This window comes from Lineus longissimus, chromosome 16 (genome assembly GCF_910592395.1).
Source record: "Lineus longissimus chromosome 16, tnLinLong1.2, whole genome shotgun sequence".
In the NCBI taxonomy this organism is placed as follows: Eukaryota; Metazoa; Nemertea; class Pilidiophora; order Heteronemertea; family Lineidae; genus Lineus; species Lineus longissimus.
In genome coordinates this window covers 6397546-6417707 of record NC_088323.1, presented here as the reverse complement: position 1 = coordinate 6417707, position 20162 = coordinate 6397546, and the positions used below count along the sequence as shown (strand labels likewise).

Below are 20162 nucleotides of genomic sequence, written 5' to 3'. Positions count from 1 at the left end.
ACAATTGAGTTTGTGATAAAGATGGAGCCCACCTTGCTCAAGGATAGATCACAGGCACATGAAGAGGACAGATAGATGAGACAGCTAAATTGTACCTCTAAAAGGAATGTTTTCTTTTCTTCATCTTTCTCGTGCTGATTGGTTCGGAACTCTTGCTTGATTCTCCGAATATAATACTCCTTATCAGTGAACTTGAGACTGTCGCCTTTCCTGAGGAGAGAGCGGTAAAGACCGAGGACAGCCGTTTTGCTCCACGTGGACATCTTCGACAGAGCTATGTTACTGTGGTAAAGGGACTACTTCCTGGTCAACTGTCTGAAACAGCAATACAGAGGTATGCAGTTGCAGAACAATATCTAGCCATCTTAAAACGAACATATTTCAAATATCAGAATCGAATTTCTTTGGCACATCCTGTAAAAAACATCAGTAATTTTTACCTCGGAGGCTTCCCATAGAAAAAAATAAAACCTTGATTATTTTAGCTTTTAGGGGTAGATAACGGCCATTAATCGATATTTGAATATTGAAAGACCATTACGCATCAATGACATTGTGTTTCATTGCCAGAAATGCGAGAAATATAGATTTTTATGGAACCTAACCTTTTTTCATTAGAAAGCCCTTTAAATTTGATAGAGGGCGCTCAAGCAGAGAAAATCACGAGAACGACGGAACGCGACCACTGACAAGATGGCAAGCGATCCAAAATACGCTCAGTTACCTGGCATTGTAAGTGCAAAATTGCTCTCTTAGCCATAATTGATTTCCCTTGAAATCGGCACACAAGAAAAGTAGACTATGCTCCTTTTGGGGGACCAAAGTTTGTGCGGTTGGATGGTTTCATTTTGTAGTAAACACATGAAAAAGAAGCATCGATTTGTGACAGCTGTGCAGTGCTTGTGTACATTTTGGATAAAAACTGAATTTCGACAGGTCCCCAAATAAAAAGGGGTGGGGTGGGGTGGGGTGGGGTGGTGGGCTGTCAGACTGCTTACACCGGGTCTAATGTCAGCAAATACCACCCATTGATCAAAGTTGAATCCGTCAACCAGTGTGTATGTATGTATAGGGCCTACATGATGTATTGTAAGAAACAATACTTTGAATTGTTCGTGGAGAAGAAAATTGTTGGCGATAGGCCTACGTCGATAGGAAACAAGACATTGATTTTGTCACGATCTGTGTTAATTGTGTTAGTGCCTAGGCCTAATGAGCTGTTTGTGTGTTTAAACTAGCTAGCTGACTGATATTGTCTCCTAAATATCCATAATGACAATTATTGACATTACTGCAATAAGTTGTTTTTTCCATTCAGCCATTTTATTCATGACAAAATTGTATGTTTTTCAGGCAAGAGATCAGCCAGATGTCTATGAAAGTGGCGACCTACCTGAGTCCGATCAGTCTAAAACACCAGTAAGTATGAAATAGGCCACACCAATATTCAATCCCACTAACCAGTTCAACGACTACAGGATTATTGTTTTGCCAGCTGACATGATAAAAAAATTGGTTGTTCTGCAAAACTTACTCTAGATATGTTGATGTTGTGCCTGGACCTGATATATGACTGATCAGGTCTTTCATTGGGATGACACTCTAACAAATAAACAGAGAAACTTTCCTTTTTTTCAGGAGGAACTTGACAGCGAAAGTGTCGAAAAGATCCCCATCAATGTTGGCGAATCATTCACAAAATTCAAAGGCAAGCAGCTGGATTCCTCAGGTCTCGACTTCTCCGACAAAATCTCGAGATCTCGTCGGACAGGATACGTGGTCCAGTCCGAGTACGAGATTGTTGGTGAGAGGGAGGCGGAGACACCACTCCAGAAATATCAGAGGATCCAGCATGAGATCAGGGAGCTGGCAGACGAAGTCAACAAACTAAAGGTGAGCATGTGGCCTAAAGTAAAGTTCTACTTCCCTAACTTGAATTCCAGTGTCATCCCTGACTGTTTTGCAGGCGTCGGGCTGATTCAGCGAGTTCTGGGGTACGTACAATAAACTCTGTGGCATCGCTGGTCCTTTTGAACCAAATATTCTGAAAAACCAAAGAAAGTCTGCTTGAGAAAGATGTGTGTCTGTGTGGTTGTGAGAGGGGATTGGGACTTTCTTTATGTCATTTCATTTCCGTTTCATATTCTGTTTGCAGGATGGTATGAAAGACACTTCCAAGGATGAAATCTCTCCCGTCCAGCTTGCCCAGCAGACGGAGTTCCTTCATCACCAGTTGGCTGATCTGCATCTGGAGAGCATCCTGGGTTCTGAAGCCAAGGTTGACCTTGCTGACCCACAAGGGGCGCTACAAAAGTAAGCAGTCCAAAGATTATTTTGCAGTTCAATACACCTTTTGTCCTCCGTCAGTCGGAAAAATTGGCCATAATCTGCAAGAACACATTTTGGTAAACCTTGTGGGGTCGCCCCCCCCCCCCAGCTATGGTCCCTCATTAAATAAAATTCTTGGTAATCATTTCAGGAGACTTCTCAACCAGATTGAGATGTTCAAGCAGATGTCAATGCGAGCGAAAAGTCCTGGTAAAGGCAAGTCTCCCGAGAGACCAGCTGGTGGTGATCAGATCACTTATGAACTTTTCTACAAACCTGAGCAGGCAAAGTTTGCCAACACTGCAAGGGTAGGTCTTTTATAAACAAACTTTCTCGACTTCGAACAAATTTCTTTAAACAGTATGACACGCAGAAAGAGCTTGTGGTTTATGGTTCTCCTTAAAACTGGACCTTACTCAAAGAAATATATCAAGTTGTCAATGTAAACAGTGATGACTAGTCAAATAAATTGATTGATTCAATTTGTATTGCAGATGGCAGATTTAGAGCAGAGACTTGAACGCCTGGAGGCAGTCATTGGACAGAATCCTGAGAAACTATCATCACTAACGAAGGATGCTGCCAACAAGAGTTTAGTGGTAAGTTTTCTGCAAAGCAAATTTTAGGAGTTCGCATGGAGACTTCCTAATAGATGTTATTCAGTTGACTGCGGTTTTCTACAATATCAGTTGCTGCAATGACATATACACCTATCCGAACCCCCAAGAACCTTGAATTACAAGAAGAAAATTAAACGCGATATTTGTTTTCAGGGTGCTGTCGTTAGCCTTACTGCCAAGACGAGCTTATTCGACCCTGATCAGTTGGATCAGATCGAAGGTCGGATGGTTGGCTTGTTACAGAAACTCAACTCCATTGCCGAGAAGAAGGATGTGGTGGAGGACTGTGATAAACAGACTAAGGTAACCATTGCTTTAAAATGCTTCTCTGATTATTAGACAAAATATTCCATAATGTCATTTCCCTTTGGTTGAATTGTTAGTGCGCATGTCTGCCAGACGACAGTCTCTTCAGACTGTTGTTGTATATGGAAATCAGTAGTTGATTTTAATTCTTTAGGTCAAGTTGCCAGTCATGCTAGTGATTGACATTTTCAGCCATTTCATTCCAAGGAAGATTCTTACATGTTTGGCTATCATTTGCTTGATTTCAGATCACTGCCCTGTATGATGTTGTAAAGAAATGGGAGAGTATAGCTGGATCTGTACCTCATATCCTAGACAGATTAGTCGCACTCAAGGAACTCCATGAACAGGGTAGGTGTATCTTAAAGTGTAGCTCACTAAGAGTTTATCAATAGATTCATTGATAAAGAGGGAAGGTGGTAGTCTAATATTGTGCCCATTTTACCAGTGGGCTTATTTGACTTAATTTGCGCCTATTGGTCCTTATCTTTTTAAACATTTACCTATTTAGTTTTGGGGTCATCTTAAGTCTGTATGTTTGCTTGCAGCCCTGCAGTTTAGCCAGGCCTTGACACATCTTGACACTTCACAGCAACAGATTGACACCAGCCTCAAGAGTCATGGCGACATGTTGAAACAGGTAAATAGAACAAATAATAAGTTTAATTCGTGTACGGAGAAATTAAGCAAATGGTGTGACGTATCCGATGGACATCACCTGCATGTATCACCTCAAAATTGGGGTTCACCACGTGTCCTGAAACTACAAGAGGCGATCTCAGTACTTTGTGACGTCATCAGAGGGATGATTGAATGATAGGACATCAGTAATGTAACAAAAAAGGCAGGGGGCGAACTTCTAAACTTGAAACCAACTAACTTTTTCTCCCCCTCTTCCAGCTGCAGAGCAACTTCCAGGAGAATATGACCACAATCCAAGGGAATTGTTCAAGTCTCGATCAGCGGCTGAAGGTCGTCAAGAAATAAACATCCTGGCCACAAACTTAATATAAAAGACTTTCACAACAACTGGGACTGGACCTTTCAAACATGCTGCTTATAGTGGTGCATTTAACTTTGACTGTAATAGATGATATTCCTCCGTAGGAGTGCAGCACCTGATAAGGTTGAGCAACTTTATGTGCATGATGTTGTGCACCCGCATTCAGAACCTCTGACGAATGGAACTGCCACCTCTGCTTGTAGTTTTGACCTAGTCACTTTACTCTAGATGTAGTCACAACAAGTGTGTGACGTTGCTTTGGCAGCGTGTTGTACCCAGAGGCCGTTACCTTGACTACTTCTGGTGTTGTTTCCATTGTCTCTATAGCAAGTTCCCTGGTACAAACAGTGGGAACGTCCAGTAGGCCCAAAAGGGTTTATTTTGTGTGTGGCGTCAAAAGGTCACAAGAGAACAAGGAAAAACTCCACAAGTGAACAGTCTATGGGAGCAGCCTCAATTCATTTGGAGGTCACAGTGACGTATATGCCTTTCTCTTTGGTTTATGGGCTACAGTTTGAAGGGTAATGTACATCATGTACATTTTGTACATGCTTATTTATTTATATGGATAATAATATGTGACATTTACTTATGATAATCCATGTCTGATATATATTATCAATTTGAGAATATTGAGGTATGTTTAGAAATGGAATATTGATGTACTTTTAATCATGACTATGTAATAAAATGGGTATATTAATGGTTTCTGCATGTAAGGATATAAGCATAAATCATGCACACAAACATGACAGACTTCTGTATTCTCCTTGGGCAATATATGGCTCAGACACCCTGAGAATTCAGAAGATATGCCATCATGTTTCCAGGTGGTGTCATGATGTTATTCACTGATATTTGAAGATGTTTTGAATGATGTGATATTTGCTGATGATGAACAGTGGTGCTCTGTTGACCATGGCAATGTTCCATGTGTGAAATACCAAAAGAAGTGAAAGGATGATGACATTATGTGTGACGGTCTGGTGCCCATGGCCACGGTCCTGTAACATGGGGTTATTTTGTATTGGAATATTGACCTTGCAAGCAGAGATCTTGTTGTTAGTATCATTGATGGGTTTCCCTACCCTTTGCTTAATGTATGCACTTTGATAATACCTTGGAAAATGGATGTATGAAAATTTATTTCTTTGCTTCATCTGCTGTATTGTTCTTTGTTCACATAGACCACATCCGGACCCTCAGTCAAGTTTTGGGCTTCACTGGGCAGATGTATTGTTTATTTGTTCATATAGACCACATCCTGACCTTCAGTCAAGTTTTGGGCTTCACTGGGCAGATGTATTGTTTATTTGTTCACATAGACCACATCCTGACCTTCAGTCAAGTTTTGGGCTTCACTGGGCAGATGTACTGTTTATTTGTTCATATAGACCACATCCTGACCTTCAGTCAAGTTTTGGGCTTCACTGGGCAGATGTATTGTTTATTTGTTCACATAGACCACATCCTGACCTTCAGTCAAGTTTTGGGCTTCACTGGGCAGATGTATTGTTTATTTGTTCACATAGACCACATCCGGACCCTCATTCAAGTTTTGGGCTTCACTGGGCAGATGTATTGTTTATTTGTTCACATAGACCACATCCTGACCCTCAGTCAAGTTTTGGGCTTCACTGGGCAGATGTGTTGATTATTTGTTCACATAGACAACATCCTGACCCCCAGTCAAGTTTTGGGCTTCACTGGGCAGATGTATTGTTTATTTGTTCACATAGACAACATCCTGACCCTCAGTCAAGTTTTGGGCTTCACTGGGCAGATGTATTGATTATTTGTTCACATAGACAACATCCTGACCCTCAGTCAAGTTTTGGGCTTCACTAGGCAGATGTATTGTTTATTTGTTCACATAGACCACATCCTGACCCTCAGTCAAGTTTTGGGCTTCACTGGGCAGATGTATTGATTATTTGTTCACATAGACAACATCCTGACCCTCAGTCAAGTTTTGGGCTTCACTGGGCAGATGTATTGTTTATTTGTTCACATAGACCACATCCTGACCCTCAGTCAAGTTTTGGGCTTCACTGGGCAGATGTATTGTTTATTTGTTCACATAGACCACATCCTGACCCCCAGTCAAGTTTTGGGCTTCACTGGGCAGATGTATTGTTTATTTGTTCACATAGACCACATCCTGACCCTCAGTCAAGTTTTGGGCTTCACTAGGCAGATGTATTGTTTATTTGTTAACATAGACCACATCATGACCCCCAGTCAAGTTTTGGGGTTTTGGGCTTCACTGGGCAGATGTATTGATTATTTGTTCACATAGACAACATCCGGACCCTCAGTCAAGTTTGGACATTACTACGCCACCTCGTCGTTATATCAGCACTTGATGAAAACTGCAGCATCAACTTTTGTTCTTTCGTTGCGAGGGATCACTGCCGTTTTATCTTTGTGTCATTGAGCAAGACACTCCACCCGAAATTGCTTTATCCTTCAAATGAGATGTAAAACCAAGGCTCCTTGTACCTGATGTCTTTGCAAGGACAAGTGGAAGTCTTAAGACCCCACCAAGAGAGATACATTTGGATGCACTCTTTATTCCGGTCGAAGACGGAGTCACACTTGTGACTTGGCGGTGGGGACAATGCTATCAGTCGTTGCCAGATTTGAGGGGAACAATGGCCATTGCGGACAATGGTGAAACTGTAGACAGTCTTCAGTAGAACAGATTGAACTTTCAAGTACTGTTAGTTCAATGCATAACATCTAGTATGTATAAAGACCATGTACACACTTGATAACATGATCCCTGAGAAGGCAATAACAAAAACTTTGAAGGAAACAGTCAAATGAATTTTTAGAAAAGTTACTTTTATTTCCCTAGAAAAATACTGTTTTACAAAACAGGAGGCGAAGACATGCTTATCTTACTTTGCTTTCTCCAAAACCAAAGGATTACATGCACATATCACTGTTACCAATAACTAAGACTTATTTTTGCTGCAGCACACAGCACCTTTAACAGCTGTGACAAAGTGCAACTAAGCAATTGTACCTCCTGATCATATCAAGAACTGAAAGAAATGCTCAGTTGAAATAACGAAGTAGTTGTTTACAGAAATTATTTACATAAATATATATATATGCAAGCAAAGCTTGGGTTCTCCCTGTAATCAAACGTTGGCCCTATTGCCTGGTAGCCAACAGTGTAAACCACTTGGCCATGAGTTTCCATACATGTAGCACTCGAAAATAAAACTAAACAAAATGGAACGACATCATAGTCATCCCTTGAAATCCACAACCTACATGTAGCTAATAACACCAGATTTCGAATGTAAACCAGTCAATTTCATGTAAAGTACCACCACACGTGGAAAGCAATCTTTGGCGTAAACAGGGCAGTCAGTAACGCTGCGATGAGGTTGACGCTATCGTTGTCAAGGATGGCGGCTCCTGAAATGTACTCGACATCCTTCCCTGGGGAATGTGAAATGCAATTTCTCTCTTTGTCATAACCTGAAGAGGTAAAAGTAGACACTATCAACATATTTTTTGTTTTTAAATTTCTGAACGAAAGTAATGCTGGTACTGTACAGTCAAATTCAAAAAGCTGTCGTTGATCTGAACTTGGAGGTGTCATGCTTGAGAGTATTCCCAATTTTAGGACCTTCCATGTGTAAAAAATGGTAAAAACGCACAGACCTACTAAAATGACCACTTGAATTCTTGCCACCTTCCCTCTTAGATGCGTTTGTACTTTTGAAAAGGACGCTTTTAAATTCACAATATTTACCTGAGTATTGTAGTGTTGCACCAAGTAACGAGTCAATTGTTGAGCCGAGAATCCCGGCAAACATTCCCACCAAAATGACCGGCCATTGCTCCGGGCTCATAGACAAGACGGTGGGACTCATAATGAACACCATCATCAAATAATAAGCCAGGCCCACAAGTAATCCTCCGAGTGCACTGCTAAGGCAGCCCCAGAAGGAGATTCCTCCATTTGTTCCTGAAATTAAAGACAGCGAATTAACATCAATTAACATAATCGGGAAGTATTTTTTGAGGCAATATTTTCAGATAATGAAGGATAAATGAATTCAAGTGTTTATATGGAATTATGTCGCCACTCAGACTTAAGTTTCGTCTCACAAGTGGTACGGTAGTGCAAGTATTTTATAGTGAGTGGTAATGCAATTTTTTATTGGGTCTTAGTAAGTAGTACTGGTAGCGCCAGATTCATTAGGATGTTATTTAAAACTTAACATCTAATCAAGTGGTAGATGTGATCATCAAAACATACCTCTTGGCACTTTTTTCAAAGTGGTAATAAGTCTTGGGTTGCCCTTCCCAAGTGCTGAACCAAACTCGGATGAAAATGTATCGCCGCAGCTGCACGCCAGGGCACCCAGTACCGCCATCGACAGCCAGGAGGCGTTGTATTTTTTTGAGAAGTCTATGGCTGTCTCGCTTGGTCCGTTATCGAGGAGGTAGATGACAGCGAGTTGAGCGGCCGTTCCGCCGTTGCAGAGCACTTGGATCCAGTTCCTCTCGCCACCTACAGAACAAAGAGAATCAGAAGAATAAGACAAACAGTAACTCCTTGATGCCGCGACATAATTTTCGTTGCGATTGCGGTACCATCAGAGATAGCTGCAGGTTTTTTGCAACAAAAATGTTTGCAATATCACAGTTGTGAACTTGAGTAAAAGCAAAGAGCCAAGTACTGGACATAATTGTACTTTCATTTTTGGAACATGAACAATAAGTTTGTTTATGAATCAGAAATGAAAAAATTAGAGCACACATATACTTCTAAAACTTGAAACATTCCTAAAAAGGCCTACAGACACTAACACTTGATACTTATCATAGCCAATTAAGATAATTGGCCGGTTCCAGACCGATTCAACAGAAATCAGGACATGTATATATGTTTTTGAGTGTTTTCGAAGTTCTTTACTGTCATTCACAACAGTAATTTGGCTGTGAACTCCCAATTAGAGTGAATTTCCTTCAAATTTTGCACTGTTGGCTCCAAAGCAAACTTATTACTGGGTAACTGATATATGGAGTGATAGGCATGATGAAAAGTGCCTCGAGTTAGCTGCTGGCACTGTGGCAGCTTCTGCATCTGAAATCGTCTAATATTTTTGGTTTTTTGGGGGCCTAAAGTAATTTCTGTACCTTCTTTGAAATCATCTTCAAATCCCTTCTTTCTCTTGCTCCTGAACTTAGTAGCTTTAGACCCGAGGACAAAGAATGCCAGCAGTGAGGCGAAGAAACAGGCATTGCTGATGGTCAGTATGAACCCGACAAGCAGACCTGCAAGACAATGTTTGTGGTATTTAAAGGGCTATGCCATTCGTGTTCATTGTAAAGTAGAACATCTCTATTAAGGAAACTCTCGGGACTGACAACTCCTGTCCTTAATAGCGAGGTGTTCCAGTTCAAATTCAAGTTCATACCAGAATAGGCATGGTGTTTTCCAAATGCGTACCAGCTATAGCTCCTGATGCATCCAGACTCTTTCTGGCGAGCCCCCATTTTGCCACCAAGATTGGGATGAGAATGGACAGCAGACATCGCCATGGCGTCACTGGTTCACTTTCAAATCCTAGAAATAGAAAAATAAACTTTTGTAAAACCTGTCTCCTTTAGCCTGGTACTTGTCTTCGCATTGACTTTCCCAAGCAATGAACTTCCCCAGGCAGGTAGCGATTGTAGGCTACATCAAGGACAGCGGCTTTTTTTCGGTCCCCTGGTATGCTACCAGCGACCCACAACTAAGATCACCGATTTGAGATTCAAAAATGTCTCGTAACGTCATATACAGGCGCGACGGAACCGACGGTCAACACCTGAAACCACAGCATCGTCTTTGTTGACCGTTTACATGTTTCCATCACACCACATCTGCTGCCAGCATCACGCCTTTCAATCTGGTATCAATCCCAGTAGTTTCAGATGCAGTTCAGATAGGTTGGGCAAAGCTAAAAGCCAAATGTCGTGCAAGTGCTTGTGATTGATGATGATGGGTAATTTGACACTTTGACTTTCTTTTCCCCTTGATTTCTGATTTTTCTTGAGTTGTCATGCAAAAGTACCTTCTGGGCGTCCATAGATACCGATGAGGATGTCTAAGAGCCAAAATGAGAGCGAAATTGGGATGAAAACAGCAAGAGAACAGACTAAAAACATTGCCTGTATCTCATCCATGGACAAGTTTCCAGGAAATTTGGTTTATTCAAGCGCCGTTAGAGGGCGTTAATTTCTAGGAAAAAAATGGTGGAATCTAAAAATAAGCCCACGTGTTGAAAACATTAAACTTGCGTTTTCACCATCAACGAAGTTATTTTATTGATTAGAATTTTGGTTTGTATCATTCTGCTGATATGCTCCTAATGTAGAAGTAATAAATTATGTCTTGTAAGATTGTGGTTCTCTCGATTTTGTCGTGTGAAGTTTCTCACGTGTAGCTCCCCGTGTAAAATGTACAGGGGTGTTGTACAGGGTGTCGCCAAAGAAAAAATTGAAACATTCAATGACAGAAGGTGGATTCTGTGCTTTGGGATTATGATATGCACAGTGTTGAATTGCAAGTTGCAGAGTTTTTTTGTTTTAATATCAGGGCTCTCAGCGACCAAGTTGAAGTTTGAAACTTCCGGCCTAGAGAGTTGGGCAATATCTATTAGGCCTACTAGTGTTATATAATTATTCAATCAACTATCTCGAAGAACATCGTTTTGGCACTGACCATTCATCTGCTCATGTGTTTCACTTGGAACAAAGGGTCACAGTGGCTTATGGCATTGTCCGAAGTCTGCTACCTGAGTATTTGTTAAATTTTTATCTCTTTGAATATTTTCGTCACAGACAAGATGGTCAAGAGTAGGAAAAAGAAGAATGAGAAGAAAGACTTCCAAAAAGTCAAGTTCAAGGTTGGGAAGAAGCTACCACAGGCAGACAATGTGACCAACGTCAGCTTCCAGTCGAAGGGTATTCGCATCAAGGAGCAACTGAAGGCAGACTCTGCGCAACCTAGCAACAAGCGCAAACAAAACATAAATGTGAGTTCAAGTTGTTGAAATTAAATCATTAAAATTTGAATTTTCTTTGCGTGCTTAATTACTGGTTGGAATAATGTCGGGGCTGGATTAAACTGTAATACTGTGGATATGGCCACTGTGCTTTCCCGTGCGTTGTGTCACTTCAAACTTAAAGCCATCACTGACTTGCCCCTTGTATGGTAGAAATTTAATCAGTTGGCCTCAGTGCTCCAGACAAATGCAAGGCAGCCAAGGCCCCCTCTACCTCAAATTCTAGCCCTGTCATGTGGAGCATAGGTCATCAGTACTCATCCTCTGAAGTTTTTGTGCTGCTCCGTTTTCCTCCATGACAGCAGCAAGGACTTCACCTCACTTTCTCTGGAGGATTTTAAATATTTGCTCACTAAGATTATTTGTTTTGTGATTCTGTTCTTCATCTCCTATTTGTTGTTGTTCCAGGACCTTCTTTCTCAAACACGGCACTACAACACGACTGTCCGACATGACTCCCTGACGGGGCTGAAAGAACTGATCATAATGCACCCAGAAGTCGGCAGAGAAAATCTTTCAACGATCATCGAAAGAGTATCTGCGCTATTCGTAGACAAAGATGGCGTCATTCGTCAGACAGTGTTGAAATTGTTGAATGTGTTATTCCCAAAGACAACAGCCAGTTCGCTTGCTCCATTCTTTTCCGTGATAAACGCTCACCTCTGCTGTGCAATGACGCATATTGATGAGCAAATCCAAGCGGATTCCTTAAACGTAGTTGACATTTTGTTGAAATTCTACCCTAGCGTCCTGATAGACCATTGTAGCCAGCTTCTTCCAAATTTCATCAACCTCATCTCGAAGCAGACGCAAAAGCAAACGAAATCTGGATCAGCAGGACCAAGGAGATTGTCAATTAATCCCAACACCAAGGTTCATGCACAGAAGTGGCGGGTGAAGGTTTTAGACCGCTTGTACAGCTTCTTACAAGCCCTTGCCAAGAGTGTTGAGGACAGGGACAAGGAAAACACAACGTTGGACACATCCGTAAAAATCAGCTGCGGAGGTCGTAACGTTTTTCACCAACCAAAAATTCCACTAAGTTACCCAATACCATTCTGCAATGGTTTTCGACTCCGACCGCAGCAAGGGATGAAAAAACTTCCCCAGCAGGATGTCCTGAACCAGCCAGAGCAGTTGAAAAACTTTGTCCTGACATTGATGCCGTTGTTGCTAGACTGTTGGGTCGAATGTTCACCAGCTCAGTTGATAGCGAATGTCCCCGGTAACGCACCGGCTGCGGACACTTTGGCGGCCATGTTGAGCATCATCAAGGTCATACAGCTGCTGTGGCAGTGTGTGGAGGGACTCTCCTCAGATCATGAAGAAATAAGTGTAAGTTTTTGGTTCCTCTTACAAAAATTATGGCAAAAGTTTCATTGTCTTATCTTGTTCTAAATTAGACGTGGAATGTAGGCTTAGCTTGTCATGGAAACAACAACTTTGGGCCACTCATTTTCTGCAGGACCATTCAGTGCAGGATAAGAAGAAGGCAGAGGCCAATGAGTCAATTAGTGCCAAAACGTAGTGGCACATAAAAACGCTTAAGCTGCCTTGGAGGAGGAATACTTCTAGAGAGTAACGCCTCCATGATGCAGAATGAATGCTAAAGACGAAGATGGGAGTTAGCAGACCTGATTGACTATATGAATGGGATGAAGAGTTTGACTTGTCTTTGGTGCAAATACCATAGGTGGATTAAATTGCTTTATGTTTTCATGGAAGCATTTTAGTCATGTCTACTGTAGCAATAGTTTAAACTTTCTCGTGTTATATTTCAGCTGTCCTGGCTGACCAACACCTACATGAATGAGTTCGTCCACCATTTCATGGCCTATTTCCCTTATGCCGGTCAGGAGGTACTGACGAGGAATAAACGGTCAAAGAAAGTGGAAATCAAACAGGTAGTGTCACAGTTCTGTGTTAAATCTTGGCGTGACCATCAAATGCACCCCGCAAACGAGTGACTTTTATTGCTTCGACCTGGGATAATTATTAGTGATGAACTCTTAAAAGATCGCTTGTCTGACGGTGAAATTGTACTCACTGATTCTTGTCTCAGGTACTTGCCTTGACCACTGTAATCGAGAGATTTTCGATACCTGGATCATCCAAACAGTTAGATCTCTCGTCTCTAATGCTAATGGTATCTAGCTGGAGGAGTGTGCCCCAAATAACTGAAGCTTCTGTCATGCCAACAGAACTTGGAATTCGCTGTTGTCGTTGAATGCTTAGATAAGCGCTAATGGCATTTCGTACGTCTACGTATATCATTGTTTTAAAAAGGGTTTTTGTGTTCCACCAGGTGTCAGTGATGGGTTTGAACCTTCGCGTCAGTGAAATCATGGTTTACTTCCTCCAAGAGAAGCTGGTGGAAGTCCGGCACAACCACTGGGTTCACAATCTGATGGACTTTATCATCACTGCTGCGGAGGGCTCGAGACTACCTGCGGAGGAGGGTCAACTCTTATTGGAGATATTCAGGAGACTGGTTAAGGTGGAGTTTCCAGAGGGTAGGTGAAAGCAGAATTTTATAAAATGCAACTGTAAACTGATCTATTTTGCCAGCATGTTATTTTTGTCGGGGGGGGGGGGGGGGGGGGGGGTTTGCCGTGTCGAGGGTTTACCGTGCAACTTTTCCCATCTTCTCCCCTTATTTTAGGATCCAAGCTCCTGAGTGACCTTCTGGAAGCCGTTTGGTCCATGTACAGACGTAGCCACCATGCGTCCGTGGAGCGACGTAACTTCCTAACCCTCATTCTAGAGGATATCTTGCCCAGGAAACATTACCTAAGGTAGCGTTATTCTTCTTCCTCTTCACCATTTGCTCTGCCTCGCAGGTGTTATTTTCCAGTGAGTACTCCTCTTTCAAGGTGGGATGAGCATTTGAATATGCCTCTCAGTTAGGCACTGGTTGGGTTGTATGGCCTAGTGATGCTGTCTCTACGGCAAGAGATTGAGTGCATGCAAGCTACTCATGTTTCTCACATGGAAGTGTCGTTTGCTTGCCCTGACATAGAGACCAAATACAAGGAACCTCCGTTTTACGTCTCAGTTGAAGGACCAAGTTACATTGTGCAAATGCAATGTGGAGTTGAAATCCTCACAACAAAGGGTATGAGACAACTACCCCTGGACTTCTGACCCTGGACATTTGCCCCCAGAATTTGCCCCCAAACAAAGCCATAATTAAGTTGCCAAAGAGGTCTTAACCCAACTGACAACTTGAAATCTGAATATGTTTGTGTTTCAGCTATCCCATGATGCAAGAGTGGCTAGCCTCACTCCCAGAATTCCTCCTGACTTGTAGCCTTGACAATGACAACACAGTGAATCTGATCCTGGAGGCAATGGGGAAAGTCGCTGCTCAGAAACATGCTGACTTCAGCAGCAGCTTTGAGAAATATCTTCAAGGTATTCTTGGTGAGTAAGATTTATTTGAGGTAGCCGTGTTGGTTGATGAAGAATGCCCCTGTTCCTCTGTTGAGCAAAATCCCCATTCAGTGGTGTTAATCTTCACAACACCCTTATCAGGCCTGGCCTATACTCTATATCCTGACTATACACACTTTCTCAAGTATGCCATCACCTCTGCCTTCCCATGCCCTGTCCTTTAGCTTAGCAGCTGCCTCCAGTTGGTAATCAAGTTACAAAAAAATATCGATCAACAAAAAACTTGAGTACTGCATACTGGAGTTTCTGAGTATTGGCCGCTATTTTTAGCTCACCTCTTAGCAGAGGTGAGCTTATCCCATACCGTGGCGTCCGTCGTCCGTCGTCGTCGTCGTCGTCGTCGTCGTCCGTCGTCCGTTAGCAGGGCACGTTTCGTAACTGTTAGAGCTATTGAGTTGAAACTTGGTACACATGTACCCTTATGTAATGACACCTTGGAGACCAAGTTTTGGTCCGATTCGTTTCATGGTTTGGCCACCAGGGGGCCAAACGTTAAAAGTGAAAATATGCAATATCTCCCTTAATAGTAGTCGGGAAATTTTGAAAAAAATATGGTAGGTACTTCTAGCAAAGGTGCATCATATATCCTCCGGGTTTTTGATTTGACCTCCTTTTCAAGGTCACAGAGGTCAAATGGTGTAAATTGGCCGTTAGGATGTAACGATGGCACGTTTCTAAACTGCAATGACTATTGATCCCAAATTTGGTACACATTTACCCCTTAGTCAGGTAATCTCAGGGACCGAAGTTTGGTCCAATATGATTCACCACTTGACCACCAGGGGGCAAAATCCAAAAACCTTAAAAATGTGATTATTCCTTAACTTCTTGCCCGATTGCCACCAATTTGATATCATGGGTACATCTAACCACCATACAGTATATGTCACACAGGTTTTTAATTTGACCTTCTTGTCAAGGTCACAGAGGTCAAATGGCGTAAATTGGCCGTCAGGCCGTAACTATGGCACGTTTCTTATCTGCAATGACTATTGATCACAAATTAAGTACACATGTACCCCTTGGTCAGGTGGTCTCGGGTACCGAAGTTTGGTGCGATCTGATTTGCCGTTTGGCCTCCAGGGAGGGGGCCAAATCCTAAATTCTTCAAAATGCCATTATTCCTAGTATTACTTGCCCGATTGGCACCAATTTTATATCATAGGTACATCTAATTCTTACAACCATTCAATGTGTCACCCGGGTCTTCTTTGATTTGACCTACTTTTCAAGGTCACAGAGGTCGAATGTACTGTAAATTGGCCATTTTGGGGAAATTGTAATTGCTTGGACCTACATCAAACCTAACACTACATGACACAATACCATGCTCTTTATCCATCTTTCCTCCACATGAGGTGAGCACAATGGCCCTGGCCATTTCATTTATGATCAGGATATCGAGTATAGAACAGACGTTCAGATAAAACACCCCTCTTCTAGAACACCTCAAACAGTATTTTAGGCGTAATCTGCCGACGATCTGCTTACCTACTCAAGAGGTTATGCATGTCTTAACAAAACCTCTGTGGTGAGAATGAGGCTAATACAAGAGCCATTATAAAAGTGAACCATCATAACCAATGTGTTTTAGAATAGGCAATTGCACGCAGAAATTCTCTCTTATATTTCAGATCCCGAGAATGGCGTCCTACTGAGGTTACGCTTGCCGCAGCAGAGGAAGCTGGTTGAGATACTACCCTCCGTCTCGGCATTGGACAAGGGCGACTTGGTCAACTTACTGGGTTGTTGTCGCAGTGAAAAGTTCGACATCACGAACGTCGGATATCTTCTGCAGATATTACATGATAGATATCATCACCATGAAAACCAGTTTTGCGAGGCGTCTGCCTATCTTAGTTTCATGCTGTCTCTTTGTACTGGTACGTGTTATATCAAGTTACCTTGTGGACCTATAGTCCATTTCATGAAAAAATGTCACTAAACAAGAAAAAAGGCCTAAAATGTATGAGAAATTGTTTGTCTGTTTATCTCAATGATAGCTGTAAATAGCTTGTTTTTGGGGCTGTGTTGTTCTGGCAAAGTAATTAATTTCTAGATACTTATTTAAACGATTTCATTTCTTATTTCGGTCACAGGTTGTCAAAAGGACTGCAATAATTCTAGTCCTGAGAGAGGCCCTCTTTGCTCTCTGAATGTTGTTGATGCACATGGATGGGAGAGACAACTGAAACTCATTAAGGTACATGTAAATGTTTCCAACACTTGCTGCGCAAAAACCCAGTAGAATGATTGCCTCTATTCAAAAGTGAACGTTATACTACTGTCTGAACTTGGTTAAATTGGTCCAGGGTTATGATCTTCTCTGCGGTCTTCTTAGCGACAGCATCAAATGCTTGGTCGGTGGATGTCATGAGTCAGGCTTTGGCCTTCAGGTTTCCCTACTGTCCCCTGGTTTCTTTTTTGACATTTTGATCCTCCGGCCAGGTCTACGCTGGGCTTCACGCAGAGAACAGTCCTAGAGAGGTCCAGCAGGTTAACAAAGCTGCGAGAAGTTTGTGTGACTCTTCTGGATTTTGTTCTAAAAATATATCATCCTTTCACTCCAATTTCAGATGGTGTGTGAGTTATTTAATCTTTGGCCAAACACTGGACAAGTCTGGACCATTACGTTCTCCTATATACTGAAGTTCAAGGTAAATGTTTTGAAGATGGTGTTGCTGCGTTGATATCAAGAATACGTAAAGACTAGTCTTTATGAGTTCTTCCTCATGTTAATAGCCCCTGTCAATGTCTAACCGAAATGGAGCTCAACTAACGTTTTTGAGATTGGACACAGAAGATGATATGTGACTCGCTCTACCAAAACTAGGCGCTTGTCGCATCTGAACTTGACTTGTTGTTCATTTCCCTATTGTTGACCTTTTGTGAAATCTATTACAAACTGATTTGGTCACATTCAACAAAAGGTCTACAATAGGGAAATGAACAACAAGTCCGTATCAACCTGTCAAGTTCAGATGCGACAAGCGCCTAGTTTTGGTAGAGCGGGTCACATATTATATAGTATGGCTAGCCTAACTGCGTTTAATAGTAACACCAAAGAGAAATCAACCTTATTTTATGGTTCATGTGGGGATATTTCATTTGGCCACATCCTCTTTCTATCCTTTTAATTTGTTGTGTCGTTTTCAGAAAAAGTCATCAGAGTTGTCGCTGTTAAGTGCAGTTGCGATCCTCGAACTTTTCAAGACTCTCTACAAGGCTGATTCTGCAATCAAAAGACAAGTCTGCCATGCACTATCGGAGGTGGTTGTCAAGGCTGCCGTGACGACTCTTGTCCTGGCGGAGGAGGGCGCCGTGTCTCAGATGGAGGTGGATGTAACAAATGTTTCTGCGTCCCAAATGGAAGAAGATGTAACACATTCTGTCAATGGCAGGCTGTCGTCTGCTCAGATTAGTGATACTTGGGTGCTGATGGAAGATGTTATGATGGTTCTACCTGGCCTTGTTGACGTATGTGTCGATCAGATGTCATCATTGTTGCACGGTAAGTTTGACATCGAGGTGTACAGACTCCTCTTAAACAACTTTTAGCTCACCTACATCGTCATTATTTTGTTATTCCAGGTTGTTCTGTTCCTGCTGATAGCTGTCACATGCTGTCTGCCCTCGTAAATCTGCTGAAACCCGACAGGGTGAAGACGTCCATCACCAACAAAGTGCATTTCAAGGAGACTGTTCAAATAATATTGGTGAGCAATTGATTTACATTTTCGAAAGTGCTGGAATGGTTTTGGAGAAATTTGGTGGAGCTTGGGCGGTCGACTGCAATGACGCGACCAGAGCTAACGTTGTTTAGTTTTGCTAAATATATAACAGTATCAGGTCAGATGTCCAACCTTTGCACACCATTGTTCATCTTTCTAAGCAGTTTCATTCTTCTCATTTTTCAGGATTTTCACTCTGGTGCTGGTTATTCTCGCTATTCAAAACAAGTCGCTGCCCTGAAGTACGAACTTTCGCTTGTTATGTTGAAGGGATAATCTGATCTGAAAAGTTGAGGTGACTGTTGGTGAATTTTGATATGGTCCTCTAAAGTATATTTGAAACTGGACTACAGGCGTAACGGTGAAGCACATGGAAGTTAAAATTGATGTCGTTGAAATCTTTCTTGAAAATCTTTTTTAGGCCTATGTTCTTATAACTTCTTAATTTGTGAGCGTTACAAAAATGAATTTGATATGAAATCACTTTCTTTGTGTTTGTCTATTCATTCTTGCCAATATTATTTTTATTTAAAAGCAAAGTCCACCTGCAAGTTTGTTGTTTACATATCTCAACCTTTGGGGAGCCAGCAGTGAATAGTTCATTTTCATAGTGAGATGACTCGATAAAAGGGCCTACTGAATGTGTGCTGTGCTAAATGGATCGATAAATAACATTAGCCTAGGAGGTTGTTAATCTAAATGTTTAAATATCAGTTGCTGCACCTATATTCAGTCCAAGGGTACAATGAAAGCCTCCTGGAACGACTGGAATAGTCAAATTACATCCCAGGGGCGACGGTAGCGCCGTAACGCGGTAGAGTATAGAACTGAAATATTTGTCCAAAACTTTCAGTTCCAAGTTTTACCGCGAGACCGCGCCACCGTCGCCAGTTGCCCAAGCCACGTGTATTGTAAATGAATTTTCATGTACCTTTTACTGAGGTCTGAATAAAAATCAATAATTAATTCATTCATTTGCAATGTAAATTAATGTTAAGTTGGGGGGTATTTGATAGATCCTTTATCTATACTTGCATGTACTAGGCTCATAAAAAACCGATATAGATAATGATCATTCATTATTCATTTCTTATCCATCTTGGACAAAAAATTGCTTTTGGAGAGGCACTGTGAATTGGGATCTGAGGAGACTACTGGAACCTAAGCCTATCTCTCCGACCAGACCTACAAGCAATGACAGTAAAGATCTTGACTTCATCAGATGAAAGAGGAGGATGCTCCGTCACTCAGTACAGCCTTTCTTGACAGACATTATAGTAGAGACCACCAGCCCAGAAGGGGTTAATATCGCCATAAAAGTTAAATACTCTCCCAGACGATGAAAAAAAAAAATTCCCACGGTCTGACCTAAATGGCCTACAAGGGTTAATATACAACCTTGTACCCAGGGTTAAAAAATGAAAATTGAAGGTGTAGTGTAACGAGAAATTTTTAACTTTTTCCTAGGAACAAGGTTGCCATTAACCCTCTCATCCGGTTTGGCTCTGACCGTGGGAATATTTTATTTTTGCAAAATTTCTGCCTTATGAAGAGAATATACTTTTTTTCTCAAAATTAACCCCCTCTGTGTGGAATCATTCCCAATCAATTGTACTTTAAGAGTACATTCCTTTTTCACATC

General features: G+C 41.7%; 3 protein-coding genes across 3 annotated transcripts; 2 read left to right on the top strand and 1 right to left on the bottom strand.

Moving 5' to 3' along the window:
- Positions 1 to 648: 648 nt before the first annotated feature.
- LOC135500061 (dynactin subunit 2-like) lies at positions 649 to 5416 on the top strand. Its single transcript, XM_064791201.1, has 10 exons — positions 649 to 732; positions 1354 to 1419; positions 1639 to 1893; positions 2156 to 2313; positions 2480 to 2636; positions 2823 to 2927; positions 3102 to 3251; positions 3503 to 3605; positions 3803 to 3894; positions 4155 to 5416. Exons 1-10 carry the CDS (start codon positions 694 to 696, stop codon positions 4239 to 4241), a joined length of 1212 nt encoding a protein of 403 aa, XP_064647271.1. The 5' UTR covers positions 649 to 693; the 3' UTR covers positions 4242 to 5416.
- A 1706-nt stretch (positions 5417 to 7122) lies between these two features.
- Positions 7123 to 10447, bottom strand: LOC135500062 (transmembrane protein 19-like). The gene is made up of 6 exons (XM_064791202.1): positions 10344 to 10447; positions 9737 to 9853; positions 9424 to 9561; positions 8540 to 8794; positions 8030 to 8245; positions 7123 to 7752 (listed from the first exon to the last, which is right to left on the bottom strand). Exons 1-6 carry the CDS (start codon positions 10435 to 10437, stop codon positions 7586 to 7588), a joined length of 987 nt encoding a protein of 328 aa, XP_064647272.1. The 5' UTR covers positions 10438 to 10447; the 3' UTR covers positions 7123 to 7585.
- Positions 9863 to 19488, top strand: LOC135500060 (testis-expressed protein 10-like). The gene is made up of 13 exons (XM_064791200.1): positions 9863 to 10611; positions 11113 to 11306; positions 11745 to 12671; positions 13118 to 13240; positions 13642 to 13849; positions 13999 to 14131; positions 14590 to 14759; positions 16424 to 16672; positions 16889 to 16992; positions 17366 to 17446; positions 17946 to 18300; positions 18381 to 18505; positions 18707 to 19488. Exons 2-13 carry the CDS (start codon positions 11118 to 11120, stop codon positions 18794 to 18796), a joined length of 2754 nt encoding a protein of 917 aa, XP_064647270.1. The 5' UTR covers positions 9863 to 10611; positions 11113 to 11117; the 3' UTR covers positions 18797 to 19488.
- Positions 19489 to 20162: the final 674 nt, after the last annotated feature.